This window comes from Exophiala oligosperma (assembly GCF_000835515.1).
Source record: "Exophiala oligosperma strain CBS 72588 unplaced genomic scaffold supercont1.9, whole genome shotgun sequence".
NCBI classification, from domain to species: Eukaryota; Fungi; Ascomycota; class Eurotiomycetes; order Chaetothyriales; family Herpotrichiellaceae; genus Exophiala; species Exophiala oligosperma.
This window is the reverse complement of record NW_015622826.1, coordinates 1-15,461: the sequence shown is the minus strand read 5'-3', so window position 1 is coordinate 15,461 and position 15,461 is coordinate 1. Positions and strand designations below refer to the sequence as shown.

The 15,461-nt window shown below is 50.2% G+C and overlaps 4 protein-coding genes across 4 annotated transcripts; 3 read left to right on the top strand and 1 right to left on the bottom strand.

Moving 5' to 3' along the window:
* Nucleotides 1-1,612: 1,612 nt before the first annotated feature.
* On the top strand, nt 1,613-4,870 carry PV06_08624 (uncharacterized protein; the record flags this gene model as incomplete). Its single annotated transcript, XM_016409979.1, has 1 exon — nt 1,613-4,870. One exon carries the CDS (start codon nt 1,613-1,615, stop codon nt 4,868-4,870), a length of 3,258 nt encoding a protein of 1,085 aa, XP_016259001.1.
* Nucleotides 4,871-4,973: 103 nt separating this feature from the next.
* Nucleotides 4,974-6,446, top strand: PV06_08623 (uncharacterized protein; the record flags this gene model as incomplete). The annotated part of the gene is made up of 1 exon (XM_016409978.1): nt 4,974-6,446. The coding sequence occupies one exon, from the start codon at nt 4,974-4,976 to the stop codon at nt 6,444-6,446; it is 1,473 nt and encodes a 490-aa protein (XP_016259000.1).
* A 4,047-nt stretch (nt 6,447-10,493) lies between these two features.
* On the top strand, nt 10,494-13,848 carry PV06_08621 (uncharacterized protein). The gene is made up of 3 exons (XM_016409976.1): nt 10,494-11,224; nt 11,282-11,505; nt 11,558-13,848. Exons 1-3 carry the CDS (start codon nt 10,890-10,892, stop codon nt 12,886-12,888), a joined length of 1,890 nt encoding a protein of 629 aa, XP_016258998.1. The 5' UTR covers nt 10,494-10,889; the 3' UTR covers nt 12,889-13,848.
* On the bottom strand, nt 12,887-13,841 carry PV06_08622 (uncharacterized protein). The gene is made up of 2 exons (XM_016409977.1): nt 13,824-13,841; nt 12,887-13,775 (listed from the first exon to the last, which is right to left on the bottom strand). Exon 2 carries the CDS (start codon nt 13,532-13,534, stop codon nt 13,211-13,213), a length of 324 nt encoding a protein of 107 aa, XP_016258999.1. The 5' UTR covers nt 13,535-13,775; nt 13,824-13,841; the 3' UTR covers nt 12,887-13,210.
* Nucleotides 13,849-15,461: the final 1,613 nt, after the last annotated feature.

Below are 15,461 nucleotides of genomic sequence, written 5' to 3'. Positions count from 1 at the left end.
ACCATATGTTTTGGACCGCCGTCAGTGTATACAGCGACGTCTATTTCCATCTTGCCCGACGTGCATTCCTCAAACTTGCCAGCAAGCGCGTCGGAGCATGGGGTTACTCTTTCTGTCAGCAGCCTCCGCTGTCTCAAATGAATCTCAGTTACGAGATTCCCGGGTCAAGCGTGGCATACGCCAGGCGAGTTGGCGTTCAACACGGAGCCGAGTTGTCTTATGTGTTTGGTGATGTGTCGAATCTACGAGACGCAACCGCCGGAGACATCAAAGTATCAACCACCATGATGAGGGCATGGATCTCGTTTGCGTATTCTCTCGACCCCAATGCCGAGGGAGTGCCGCGTTGGCCACGCTACAATGAGACCAGTCAGGGTGTCACTCTGGTTCTAGCAGAACAAGGTCATGCAAGCAGTTCTGCGCAAGCGGATACCTTGAGACAAACGGCATACGATGCATGGAATGCTGCACTTGTCCATCTGGGTAGAGAACCGTTATACTGAGTGAGGCTAGGTAATGAGAAGAGTAGTGTCCAAGAATTCCCTAAAAGGCCTATATGACCAGACAGTGAAAAACGCATGGGCTACAGTGTTGAACAGCTGGGGTGTGTCTCCAGATGAATGTAACCGGAAATTTATCTCGGAAGTGTTATCACACCATGTTATACGCTGCAACGTATTCCTGGTTACAGAGGTGGCAGGTATTAACTTCCGGAGGCATTCATGGCGGCGATTGAGGATGAAGGATAGAAAATACAAACTATATATATTTCGCCGAAGTCGGAGTCACAAAGATGCTGCCCAGATTTTGTCTACCAGCGGTTCAAATGCTGACCTCAGGTGCTTATCGGATGGCATTTGCTGAATATTCCCAAATGTTCCTATGAGTACACGTGTACTCATCACCATAACAGATACATATATTATATTTGCTGCTTCGCATCATGCTACTTCTCTAGGCACTAGTACAATTGCGCGTGGCGACAAGGGACAAAGAGGGGCGGGCGACGAGATCTTCGGTTGCGTAAGATTCGGGCTCAATTAGGCACCTGGAGCCCAAAACTCGTGTTGGCTGAGAATCACGGGGAATGGCCATTGGTCCGCCGGGGGTTCTCTCGGGGCCTGTCCCAGTCGACATGGACAAGGACAAGGAAACGAGCCCGCTAACTCGGCTAAGTCTAGGGGCTCTTTTTTACCCATAAGGCGGGGGCCAGTCTGTTGAGCCTATTGACTGATGTCACCCCCCCTTGTTCCTTGATCCAGGCCTTGCAAGACCTTTACGAGTTGCAGCCCACTTTGTTCAACATCTTCAAATGCACTGCCACCATCTCCTACGTACTCTTCCAAGACCACGACTGCGACGCCTGAAACATCGATTCACTCTCTCTGGCCATTCTATCATTATGCCATCTTAGATTCTCAAGTTTGTTGTCTTACCCACCTTCGTTTAAGTTCAGCTTGTGTTTCGAGGTCTATCATCCTTTGCCTGCCACAAACTATTCAGTCCAATCCGGGCGCATCGAGCAATGCAACAATCTTTGTCGAAGGCCTACCAATGAAGACCCGGCCTGAAGAATCGCCGCTCGGCCCTGTCCTTTCGCGAGAGACTCACTATGACTGAGACCCCGCCGAATGCGCCCAGGGATCAAGAGCCTAGCAAGAATGCGCCAGACTCACCAAGCGCTGCGCAGGGCAATGCAGGGAGTTCACGTGCGGATCCAGATAACGAGGGAGAGTCTGCTGGGATCATACATAACGGCACGTCCAGAGTTCGGTTCTCTGTTGAATTCCCGAGAGGTGAAGTCGAGGGTAAGGCGCAACCAAATGATCCTTCTCTCTCGGCGCAGAAGCCCGCAGGAATTCTCAAAACCCCTTCGTCTGGTCGCAATCGCGGTTACTCGCTCAGACGGTCGCTCTTCGCCCAGAACATCCGAAGCCAAGACTCGGACAATGCAGCTTCTTTTGAGCTGGGATCGTCCTATTCCTCTCCCGATTCGCGCAATGCAAAAGAGCCTGGACGGCTTCAGTCAACTTCAATCACAATCCAGGAAACAGAAGAGGAGAGCAAGGCGGCGACCACGAGCCCGGTCCGCCTGTCAGATCCCAACCTCGAGTTACCACTATACCGTCGCTGGCTATCGAAACAGAGCTCCCGCGTAACGTTGTGGCAAAAGGTCCGGAATACTTACAAGCAAGCCCGAGACAGGGTTGCTAAAGCCCATACAGTCCCTCCCACTGTTGACGGCAGACATGTGCGCGTCAGTGTTTTACAGATCGATCGGCCACTTGATGAACGGACAGGGAAACCCTACATTGACAATCTTATACGCTCATGTCGCTACACTCCTTGGAATTTCGTGCCACGCCAACTCGTCGCACAGTTTGGGAAATTGGCCAATTTCTACTTTCTTTGTGTTTCTATACTTCAAATGATTCCCGGGCTCAGTACAACCGGTACATACACCACTATAATACCTCTCCTGATCTTTGTTGCCATCTCCATGGCGAAGGAAGGGTACGACGATGTTCGCCGACATCGCCTGGACAAAGAGGAAAATGAACGCTTGACGAAAGTCCTGAACGTTGGAAATTTCTCTCAAGAGGATGGCTTTGAAGCCGGGTCCTTAGGGTGGCAAGAAAAGAAATGGCATCAGGTCCAAGTCGGGGATATTTTGCTGCTCACTAGAGACAGTCCTGTTCCCGCCGACATGGTCCTTCTTCACGCAGACGAATGCTCTGGTACGGCTTACGTTGAAACAAAGAGCCTGGATGGTGAGACCAATCTCAAGTCAAAAAAGCCACTCCCGGACATAAGTGCAGCATGTCAAGACACTGACGGAATTGCGAATCTCGGTGCTGACTTCGTCGTGGAAGACCCCAACCTCGATCTTTACAAATTCGATGGCAGGTTAGACATCAACGGACGCACCTTACCACTGACCAACAACGAAATTTTATATCGCGGGAGCGTTCTGCGCAACACCCCCTCTGCTATAGGCCTCGTCATCTATTCTGGTGAGGAGTGCAAGATCCGCATGAATGCGAACAAGAACCCAAGGGTCAAAGCCCCAGCTTTGCAAGCCAAGGTGAATAGAGTGGTGATTGTCGTCGCGGCGCTTGTCATTTTCATGGCGATCATATTGACAGTGGCTTACCAGATCTGGCGGAAAACCACCGAAGATGATGCCTGGTATCTCCAATCTGCCAGAGTTCCTTTTGGGCAGATTTTGACCTCCTTCATCATCATGTTGAATACCATGCTGCCTCTCAGCTTGTATGTGTCTCTTGAGATTGTGAAGGTGGCGCAGATGTTCTTGATGGACGATATCGACATGTATGATCCAGAGACCGATACGCCTATGGAGGCCCATACATCCACCATCAACGAAGAGTTAGGGCAGGTCAGCTATATCTTCTCTGACAAGACTGGAACCTTGACAAACAATTCCATGAAATTCCGCAAAATGAGTATAGCTGGCACTGCTTGGCTGCATGACCTTGACCTACAGGAGGAAGCGGCAGGTGATGCAGGTCGAGAGAAATTAAAACATAAAAAGCGTGGCGGGAAAGGGAAGGAGGTCTCGGCACGGAAGAGCAAGCAGTTGCATGCAAGGAACGCCCGCGAATCTGCTGCATCTACTGCCATCGCGGTCGAGAAGGAGGCTACGTCCGCTGAAGTCGAGTATCCGGATGGAAATTTGCATGACAAGACTTCGAATGGTGTCGATATGCTCTTGGAAACTGGAAAGACACAAGATCTGCTGGATTACATTCATCACCGGCCTCAGACTATCTTTGCACGAAAAGCAAGATTTTTCCTCCTCTCGTTGGCACTTTGCCATACATGTATACCGGAAAAGAATGATGCAGGCGGCATTACATATCAAGCAGCATCGCCTGATGAGCTTGCATTGGTTACCGCAGCACAAGACATGGGGTATATCGTTACGAACCGTCAATCAAACACAGTTACTGTCAAGACCTACCCGGCCGATGATGACGAGGACCCCGTGTATGAGACCTACGAAGTGCTGGATATCATTGAATTCTCCAGTGCAAGGAAACGCATGTCAGTTGTTGTACGATTTCCAGACCAAAGGATATGTCTCATAAGCAAAGGCGCCGACAGTACGCTCCGGAAACTTCTTCGTCTTGCCGATCTAGCGAGTTCGAGTGTGCAAGCCGCAGAAAGGCGAGCGACACAAAGGAAGAGTGTTGAGGCTCAGGAGGCACTTCGACGAAAGAGTGTTGCATTGAGCCACAGGTCGAATTCTGTACATGTTGCAGATGTCTCGCCACGCGTCAGTGGAGTTACCATTGACAAACCTCACACAGCGAGAGAGAGCATTGACCAATGGTTGAAAGCTAGAGAGGCTGACCCAGGCATGTCGCGGCCACGCCGAAGCTCACAATTCTATTCACCGCGGCCCTCGGCCCAGTTTGGCTCCCGGGCCTCTGAAACCTTCGCCAGCAGAGCACAGCATCCTTCACAGACGAGCCCACGGCCTTCGATGCAACTCGATGGTGTAGATGAACTTGTGGAAGAAAGCTTGGTTATCAATGACAAGGCTGTTTTTGAACGTTGCTTTCAGCATGTCGATGACTTTGCCACGGAAGGCCTGCGAACATTACTCTATGGTTTCCGGTTCCTAACAGACGATGAATATAAGAAATGGAGAGAAATATACGCGTCTGCTACTACCAGCATAGTAGATCGCCAAAGCAAAATCGAACAAGCCGCGGAACTTTTGGAGACGAAATTGGAACTCCTTGGAGCAACAGCTATTGAAGACAAGCTCCAGAAAGGTGTTCCGGATGCCATTGACCGATTTCGAACGGGCTGGCATCAAGCTGTGGATGCTCACTGGTGATAAGCGAGAAACTGCCATCAACATTGGACACTCGTGTAGACTGATCAAAGACTACTCAACGGTAGTAGTACTCGATCATGAAGTCGGCGACCTTTACACTCGGATGGCTAGCGGCTTCGCTGAAATTGACGGTGAGAGAACGGCACATTCAGTCTTGGTAGTCGATGGCCAGACTCTCACCATCATCGAGGCTGATCGAGCTTCAATGGCGCTCTTCGCGGATCTGGCCATTCGTGCAGACTCTGTCATTTGTTGTCGAGCCTCTCCTAGTCAGAAAGCGTCACTAGTCAAGACCATCAGGACCAAAGTCAAGGGCTCGGTAACTCTCGCCATTGGGGATGGTGCCAACGACATCGCGATGATTCAGGAAGCGCATCTCGGAATTGGCATTGCTGGCAAGGAAGGCTTGCAAGCTGCAAAGACGTCCGATTACTCAATTGCCCAGTTTCGCTTCCTGCTCAAGCTTGTTTTGGTCCATGGAAGGTGGAACTACATTCGCATCTGCAAATATGTTCTTGGCACTTTCTGGAAGGAAATGTTATTCTACCTGATCCAAGCCGTCTACCAGCGATGGAATGGATATACTGGGACCAGTCTGTACGAGCCTTGGAGTTTGTCCATGTTCAATACGCTGTTCACCAGTCTTCCGGTCATCTTCATGGGTGTGTTCGAGAAGGATCTCGCTGCGTCGACGCTTTTAGCAGTCCCCGAGCTGTACAACATCGGCCAAAGAAACAGAGGCTTTAATCTCAAGCTATACGTGTGGTGGGCAGGCCTCGCCGCTTGTGAGGCCGTCATTGTCTATTTCATCGTGTATGGCATATATGGTATGGCGATCTTTACGCGAGATCAAGGACTGTACGCCATGGGTTCGATCGCGTTTAGCGGGTGTGTGGTCATAATCTCACTCAAGCTGCAATTTATCGAGTTGCACAACAAGTCGGCGGCGGCAGCCCTCGCCATCTTCTTGTCGGTGGGTGGTTGGTGGCTCTGGAATCTTATCTTGGGAGTAATTTATCCTCAAGATGTGATTTACAGCGTCAACCACGGATTCCTAAACCGCTTTGGCCGGAACCTTTTGTGGTGGCTTACGTTGTTGCTCGTCATCCTGTCGATTTGTCTCTTGGAGATCATCATCAAGACCATTAAAGTGGCCATCTGGCCCAGTGACGTCGACACATTCCAAAGGCTCGAACAGGATCGAGAGGTCCGGAAGCGTTTCGAGGAAGCCGCCGCGGATCTCCTCCAACAGGGCTGGGATCGAGGCACGAAAAAGTCCAGCCTGGAATTGGCCCGGGACGAAGCCGAACAAGCGGAAAGAGAGGCCCAAGTGCAGGCGCTGTTGGACCGACCACGTGATATGAACCGGAGGAAACCATTCGTCAGGGAAGTCTCGAGTACGAGTACGACGCAGGTGGTGGTGAAGAGTGGTGGCAACCAGGTTCTGCAGAAAGGGGCAGAAGGAGGTGGAGGGCGGGAGATGGAAGAAACTCCACGCAAGTCGTTGGACATTGGAGAACTTTTTAGCAAAGGATTCGGCACTGTGCGCAAAGGGACGATGCAGGAATTACGATAAAAAAAAGCATGATTGAAGAAATGACTTTTGGTCAGCTACGAGTTACTCACTTACTGTACGCGATACGGATACGGAAAAATGAAGATACCCCCCACCAGCGAAGTACTTTCTGTGTGATTAGATGGACGTAAAAAAGAATATCTATGTTATCCCTACACCTACGTATCCGGAGCATAGATTCTTTGGAATTTCCCCGAGCAATGGAGTTGTCTGTTACTGTATTTTCATCGAGTAACGGTCCCAATGCACGATGTGAAAGAGTTTGGAACATGCATTACTAGCTACCGCAGCGTGATTTTACTAACGTACCGATACGGAGTAACTGAGTGTGCAAGATACTAGGTTGTCAATAGCTCGCCGACCCAGGTAAACCAGGGTTCAAGGGCTACACTCGGACACTCGGAACAAGCAAGGCGGGCTGACTCTCCCTGTCTTCGGTACCGCGTAGGTGCAAGTACGGCGGTGCGAGTACTCCTTCGGTAGTCTGTCCTACATACGAGCACGAGCAGGGAAAAAAAGCTCCCGGTTGGGATCTTGGGGGGGGGGGGGGGGGGGGCGAGTGAGACAAGGCGAGGCTCCAGGGGGTAGTAAAAAAGTAGTGATAGGTTTGCTTTTCTAATGTAATTAATTCGTACAGTAACTCGTAGTAGAAAGACGTACAGTAAAGCACGTGCCTCCACATGGTTCCCCTATACTGGGGAGAGAGCGCGTTGACGTACGGGATAACGGGCCACGGGGGGACTTGGCACTGGTTGAGCCTGGACCTTTTTTTGAAGGGAACAAGAAAGAAAAAAGTCGCGGTTTGATGGCCCACGAGGAAGGAGGTTGAGGCTCGTATATCTCCACTGGCGAGGACGGAGTACCATACAGTATGAACTGAAGGTATTGGCTGTTCGGAATCGTTACTCGTACCGAAGCTCGCAAGCATGATAATCAGGCCGATGTACTCTGTACTCCGGAACCACTCGTAGAAGCGACGATTAGGTCAGTCAGTCAGACCAAATTTATTGTGAGCGACAGGTGATCGAGATTTGTCGCAGGCCAGCCCATGTCGGTGTCTGTCGATCGAAATTCGATGAAGTCATCCTTTTGGTGCGAAGTATGTAGGAGTGTACTGACACGTACGGAGTAGGTCGTACGAGTAGGAGGGTGCCGGTAGGAAACACCACGCTGCCTTGTTGTATTTCGTAGTGGCTGGTAAGAAAGATGGAGCACCGGCAACTGACCTTACTCCATACTGTACTCCCGTGCTCATCCTCGTAGTTTTAGTCCCAACGGCCCATTCAAGCCGAGTTCTTCGTTTCAAATGACAGGTCGGAAATTTCTGGCATGTGCTTGTCAGATCCAACTGCAGTGTCGATGACAGTGAGTGACATATGTTGGTCATCTCCCGGAGATGAGGCTTGAAATATGGGCAGAGCCTTGCATTTTATGGGTATGTACTGTAGAGACTTGAGCTTTGAAAGATCTACTCAACACCCGGACTGTACGAGGAATACATGTGTAACAATCGAGGAGGTCGAAACTCACACATCACAGTAAGGCCATCGTTCGCCACCAAGCTACCCCTGACCCTTTTTCACCCCCTCGAGACCCATGGTCAATCGATGGGTTCATGGACCTTGAACGCGTCGTGCTCGGGCCTGGGTTTGCCAAGAACATACTAAAACATAACAGGAAAAGCTCCCGTGTCCGCGAGGTGAAGTGGGCGCTTCCAACACACCAATTGTCGCGACTCGGTACCTGACCAGAAGCCACCTGTTCCTGGCACTAGAGCATCCAGGGAGCCAGGGGGAAGACAACAAGCCACAGACATGGGTTCCTGCATCAGCATCATCATCATCGTCGGATTCCCGTCCCTATGTCGCAATTCGATTCGACGTCGAGGTGCCACACATGACTCTCCACGACACCGAGCACACAACACCTCCCCCAGGGCATACCTTGTCCCAGCGCCCGGTCAAGCCTAGAGACACCACTTGTGTGGACTACTGTGCTGTACAGTAGTTGGATGTTTACCTCCAACACCTTGATCCTCCACCTTGCTATTTTTCGCCCGACCCATCACATCACGCAAAAAAGGACCCAGTGGCGGTCGGTCCACTCTCCTTACCTAGACCTCCCTATCTGTCTCTATCAGCACTTCGACCACTTCCGAGTAGTGCACCCTGCCGCTAAGGCTGAGAGCTGCCTCGTGCTCAGATGCCAAAAGACCTGTCTTGAATGCCATGGACACATAAAAAAAGTAGCCTCTGCTGAACAATGCTGGCGAGAGCTGAGCTGTGACGCAGCGGTGTTTCTTGGTACGGAGCAACGCGTACTGTATGAACATTTCTGTTCTGTGCCCGTTTTCTCGATCAGCTAAACTCTGTGTCGCAGCAAAGTGGCGAGATGCTTTTTTCTGCTGGAGCTGGAAACATGTTTAGCGCCATGACTTGCATGACTCGGTTCGATCTTCAGGAGAAATCGACCGTCTCAGCATGAGCTTCTACTCCGTAAGGTATCCCAACATGGCCAACGGCACCTGATGCAGGTTGCCTATTTCTGTTCGGGATCAGTGGGCTCCGTCCGACGATGAAGTGGCTGTAAAGGCACAGGTGATGGTGAGACAAGGATCAAGAGCGGTGAATCTCTGCCACCGCCGCAGACTTTTAAGCTATCAAGATATCCAATACATGTGTTGAGACAAACCAAGCCTCTCGTTCAAAAATCGCTCTCTGCAACGTACGGAGCATTTTGCCGCTCGTCCAACTTTTTCGTGAGCAGCCACTGAAGGCGCCTAGAAGCTGCTCATGGCAGGTGCAGCGGCGAACCATAGCCGCCGTCATTTTTTGTTATGACTTGCGAACTGATGGCTGCTTGCTGGAGCGAGCCAATAGTCGTTGCTTCTGAGGAGAATGAGAGAATTGGTGGAATCTATCATGAGCGGACAAGCACAGGATCATCCCCCGTCATTGGTGCCATCGTAACTGGGGCAGATTACAGACGATCAAACACTTTTCACTCGGACAGAGAAAGAGGGTGTGTAGGAATTCTCATTGCACAGCCTGACTTCCAGAAGCATTCGTAGATGGTCGGTTAGAACTCGAGACAATACGGGGTAGCTACCTGGCTAGGTGTATGTGCGCGCACGAGAGGGGTTCAGCCAGGCCGCAGAATGGTCTACCTGTACATCTCTGAAGCATTGATGCACAGATGCAGATGCAGATGGCCCCAAGCTCCTTGTGGGAGTGTCGTGGCTTTTTAGTCGTGCACTGGTGGGCGGCTGCAGGTCAGCGTGACTTTACGGACCAAGTGTCTCGGACGCGTGCCCGTTGAGCTGCAGGATGTCGAGGTACGAGGTACAGGCGACAAATTCCCAGGGTAGCTTGTGTATCCAGATCCATGTCTATGGTTCTACGGAGCACTGTATGTAGTGTATATGGTAACAGGTTCGTTACTCCCGGTGTATACTCCGTACTCGTAGAAGTGCACTGGAACGGTTGACCTTTTGCCCTCTTTACTGTATGCTCCCCACATGGCCTGACGCAAACTCCGTATTCGTAAGGTCGGTCAGGGATGTTTTGTTGTTGGATCGCGCGGTGGGTGAGACGGATAGGATGAATCCATGTTGTGACATGGGGTGTTTTGACTGCTACTCCCTGAAGGCTGAGCGCGTCAGACAAGGGCCGCACCAGGCCTTTTCTTCTGCACTCCTGGAACAGGCCTAAGATCCAAGCTTCCTTTAGGGCCGGTGGGCTGTCCAGGCATTGGAGCCTCAACGCCCACTAACGCCCATAGGGGAATTCGAGGAGACATAAATGGCCGGCTAGGAACAGGCTAAATCGGCCTCCACCTGGGGCTTGTGCTTTGGCTTTTAGGCTTCGCTCGGCGGTACCTGCATTGAAAGTCTCCAGAGGCCAGGCGCCTGCCCACTCATCGTGCCTCCTGCTGCGGGTCTCGCTCACTCTGATCTTTCCCTCCTACCGCGCCCCCGGCTAGTGAGGCACCTCCCTTATTGTGCCCTCGTTCCCGCCTCTGCCCTTCTTCTTCCCATCCTCACTGCCGCCCTTTAACCACATTTCCATCTTTTTTCCATCTCTCCGTCCAACACCTTCTTTCTTTTTTCACTTGTTTCTTCAATTGCCCTGCCTCGAGCGTGCCTTTCACTCTTTCAAGGCCCTCGACCACATTCATTAGGCAACTTGCGTTTTCAACCCCATTTCAACTATCTACGGTCCTTACCAATTCCACCTACAACCCCCCTTTTCAACAACATCGACACAAAACTACATCGAAGTAATTCCGTATTCGACTGCCTGGATCAGCGAATCGAAGCCCTTCACTCCCCTCCCGCACGAATACGAACGAAAGGATATCGATTCCTGTATCTCGTCTCGTATATAGCCATTGAGCATTCCACTCGTTGAAAGACAACTTCGATCGACATTGGGCACACACACGATGGACGCAATGGAGCCCATCTCTTCCGACCTCACCGACTTCTCTCCCGAGTCAACCCCTTCTCCCATGGCTACTTCAAGCACGCCACCCCAGACATCAAGCAGCGCCACGTCAGCTCCTACTTCTGGTCCCAACTCAGCGCGTCGACCACCTCGAAAGAGTACCCTGACCCAACAGCAAAAGAACCAGAAGAGACAGAGGGCTACACAGGATCAACTTGTGACGCTAGAAGCCGAGTTTACAAAGAACCCAACTCCTACCGCAGCTACGCGAGAACGCATCGCGTCGGAGATCAACATGACGGAACGTTCGGTGCAGATCTGGTTCCAAAATAGGTATGTAGTCTCAACGGTGATTGCACGTGGTATTTTTGGCTAATTTATCTTGTCTAGTCGTCGACGAGCGAAGATCAAGATGCTTGCGAAGAAGAGCTTGGAGAGTGGTGAAGACTGTGACAGCATCCCAGAATCCTTGAGACAGCTGCTGGCCATGCAGGCCATGGAATCTGGCAGACCTTTTCCTGGTCAACTCCTCCGCCGACCGGGCGGCCCAATGGCTCAGTACGGTGGCGGTGGAATGTTGATGAACGGAGATCCTAATGCTCAAGGCAAAGTTGGTGAGTTTTCCTGATCCCGAGGGTTTCGAGCATACTTCTGACGTGCCTACAGTCATCCAGCACTTCACCTGTCGATCCCTGAGCATCGGTAGCTGGCGACGAGTCGGTCAGAACGCGATGGACCTCGTCATTTTCTACTCGCCCGACAAGGCTTGCATCACGTACTACATCAACAACGACTCGGCTGGATACAAGATCGAATATCCATTCGCTTTCATCAAGAGCATTCAATTGGAACCTGGTGACACGGCTCCAAATGCCAATGGATCTCCACCCCGGCCCGGCGGGCTTGTCATTGAGTTGACCAGGCCCCCGAATTTCTTCATGGACTCGTCCAACTCTGGAGGGTTCTACCAATGTGGTGACTTTACCGAAGATCAACAAGCCTCTCAAATCTTGACGCATCACCTGGGAGGTCACCCGAAGGTGTTGAGCGGACAGCTTGCTAAATTGGTCTCCCTCGAGTCTTTCCAGAACCGACATAACCCATTCGACATGAATGCTATGCCTGCGTCTGCACCAGTCTCACCCACCATGGGCATTGTCAGACCCGCGTCTCAACCTTCAGTCCAGTTTGCGCGGCCCCATCCTCCTCATGTCGGCATGTTCCAGGAACAATATGGTGTCAATCATCATCTTCACCCTGGTCGTATGCATCCTGGTCACAAGCGTCAACGAAGTCGATCGGTACCCATCGCACTTGATTTCTCCATGCTTCACGGACCTATGCCTACATTCCATGTGCAGCAACCCTCACCTCAAATGACGCCCGATCATCACAATCTCTTCCAGCCAATGCCTCAGCAGCCTGTGCAGACTCCAATCGGCCCAACCTTGCAGATTGATACATCTGCTGGTTACGGGATGGATTTCCGTCAGATGCCCATGTCCGCAACGGCCACATCACCGTCAGAATTTGCCAGCCCTGGCTTCTTCCCGTCCAACACGTCCCAAGGACCAATGCCTGCTTCTGAATTCGGAACGCCCCAACAATTCAACATGCCCTTCCTCTCACCTTCCCCCATGGTCGATGGTCACATGATGCCTTCGTCTGTTTCTCCTATGCCTCACATGGGTCATCCGGATCCGGTCATTGCGGACCACTCACCTCCGTTGTCGGCACTACACCGCAGCGCCTCGGCCGACATGTTCAACATGGGCCATGACGGCAGTGGCATGATGGACGAGACATTGATGCTCGGCGAGATGTACTCGAAGCAGAATCTCAACATGCCCATGCCAAGTCCGGGGATTGACGAGAAAGGCATGTTGATGATGAACGACATGTCGGAATTCCACACGCCGATGGAGCACATGGACATGCCAATGACGCCGTTTGGCACCATCGATCCGAACAGCCTGCAAGCTGGTCTACATCACTAAAGTTGACGAACAAAGCCCTTCCTGTAACAGTTTGAATGACCTTGATGCCTTCCCTAGAAATCTAAATCTTGCACCATCTTGTTGAATTCCGCCGAAAATCTGGAATCCTTCTCGATTTCCATTCAGCACTGTCCGGACGGCGCCAAAATCTCCTGTTATATATTGATATCGATATCTCCATGTTAGTACGCGCGGCCGAGTTTGCCTGCTGTCTGATAGCGTGGATAGCTGTCAATTCTGTTCTTGTTTCTCTCTGTTTGTTTCTGTCTAGTTACGCGGTCATGCATCGGAAACGACTCTTTTGTTTTTTGGGGTCTGGGTATCAATTTGAGAGAGGGAATTTTCTTTCTTGCCTATTATTTTTGAGATGTTGCACAAGAGGGTGTGGAACGTTTTTTGGGGCGAGTACAACTTTTTGTTTCCTTTTTTCTTTTCCTAAAACAAAAACGCATCGAAGGGGGAAGTGAGAAGGGGACTTTGTTTGATATTGGAAATCAAAAAAAGAAATTTCCTCTCCGATTGTTTCTGCGGTCTCATCGATTGTGATAAGTCGCAAAGACATTTTCCTCCCCTTGGAAAGGATGCAATCTTGTGGTAGTGCACGGGACACGTCAAAGGGGGTGAGGATTGGTAATTCCTTTTCCATTCAAAGATAAAGCAAAGATCAAGACTGGGAATGATGCGACTTGTCTTTTTTTCTGCTTTTGTTCGTCAAAATGGTCGAGAGAAGTTTGAGAGTGGGCGTGTGATGGGAGGGGATATAGGTTATTTCATTTCATCTCCTTGGGTCGCTGTTGTTCTCCTTGGTGGTGGTGGTGGTGGGGTTGGATTGGCATAGCGGGTTGATTGATATTTAGTAGGTTGGTAGGAAGGTAGTTTTTCTACTCCTGTAGAAGAATCAGGATACATGAAATGGAACCAAGAGATTGTTTTACTCTGTCGTGGTAGTGAAGGTAAGGGGGAATGTAGAAGGAGAGGGGAGGCGAGTGGGAGGGAAAATGGTACACGTTATATCTTTCATTTTCCGGCTTCTATTTTGTTTTCGATGGTGATTTTAATATGATTAAAGATGGAGTATGAAGATATGGATACACAAACAATTTAACTACCCAAGTAGTTTCCATGGTGAGATGAGATTGTGAAGTCGTGGTGGCGGCGGCGCGGGGGGGGGTGATTGTTTTTTTGTTTGATGGGAAAGTAGTGAACTTGTGAAGATGGCAAAAATACTGTGGGCAATTTCTTTTTTTCTTCTTTCTCTACGGACTATTACGGAGGATATTTTGTTTTGATTACCCTTGGGTACGGAGTACCTGGGTAGATTATACTGTGGGTGTTTAGGTACCCCGTAAGTACAGTACAAGTAGGAAATTGGGGCTTGTGCACCCCGTGCCGCCGCCGCCGCCTCCCTCCTCCTCATAGAAATTGTGACAAAACTCGACGTTGCCGTAATAAGGAGTCAAGTATCCGTACGGAGGTGTTTTGAGCCTCAAATTTCCATCACCTACCTACCTAATGGTGGTGGTGGTAGTAGTAGTAGTACACCTATGATTACTCGGTCATTCAAGTTACAGTCGACGCAACACACACACACACATAAAGACTCGCAGAGAAGTGACTGTTTTTTTGTGGTGGTGAGTGTACCGAGAGAGTACATGCGAGGGGTGTACCTTACTTAGTAGAGATTACTCCGTTCCCCCATTTTATGAATATGAATCATCTTTCTTGTTTGTGGCAGTAATATAGTTACTCCTTGCCGTAGTTTTTTTATTTTTTTTTGGCGGTACGGAGTACATGATATTGATCGGGGGGTTCATTTCCCCCTTTGAAATTAGGTATTACCGACCTGTACGGAGCACGGAAGTAATAGGTACGGAGTGTCCCGTATTAATTTCAAGTATACTCCGTACATTGGGCGAGGCTGAGACCAGGCTGTCCGTGGCTTCGTCCTGTGGCGTCTATTGTTTTCTTCAACTCCTCTCTACCGGGGCTTTCGCCATCACTGCTACTCCATATTCAATTTTGATTGTTGATTTTTGATTGTGATAGTGCCATATTATGGACTAGTTACATAGTACAGAGTTGGTGTTTTGTGTGTAATCGCCGGTCATTGTTGTTTTTGTTTTGGAAAACAAAAAATTGAAATTGTCGCCTTGAGATTTCGAATTTCGAATTTCCCAAACACAAAAACAAAAACAAACCGCGTCTATATAAAAACACCACACCCTACTGGAATTTGCCACGAGTAGAACCCGGACCGAGTATGGCTCAAAACTCCTTTTCTTCAACAACCACCCTCTCATTCGACATGTCAACCCCCAATTCCTCCGTCAAGGTCTCTTCGATATTCTTCATAAACTCCCTCATTTGAAGGTCATCATGATAAGAACCGTTCCAAACCACATGAATGTTCAACTTGGACTCGAACGTCCAAGCTCTCAAGACGATTCCAGGACTCAAAGGGTCCGCGAAGAAGTCCAAATCTGATATTTTGATCTTGATTTGTGATTTCTCAACCTCATCATCATCGTCGTCATCGTCATCACCACCACCACCACCACCACCACCACCACCAC

Coding starts and splice junctions, on each gene's coding strand:
- PV06_08621 (XM_016409976.1), top strand. CDS start 10,890: ATGGACGCAATGGAGCCCATCTCTTCCGACCTCACCGACTTCTCTCCC. Junction 11,225..11,281: donor CAGATCTGGTTCCAAAATAG/GTATGTAGTCTC, acceptor TATCTTGTCTAG/TCGTCGACGAGCGAAGATCA. Junction 11,506..11,557: donor TAATGCTCAAGGCAAAGTTG/GTGAGTTTTCCT, acceptor ACGTGCCTACAG/TCATCCAGCACTTCACCTGT.
- PV06_08622 (XM_016409977.1), bottom strand. CDS start 13,534: ATGGAAAAGGAATTACCAATCCTCACCCCCTTTGACGTGTCCCGTGCA.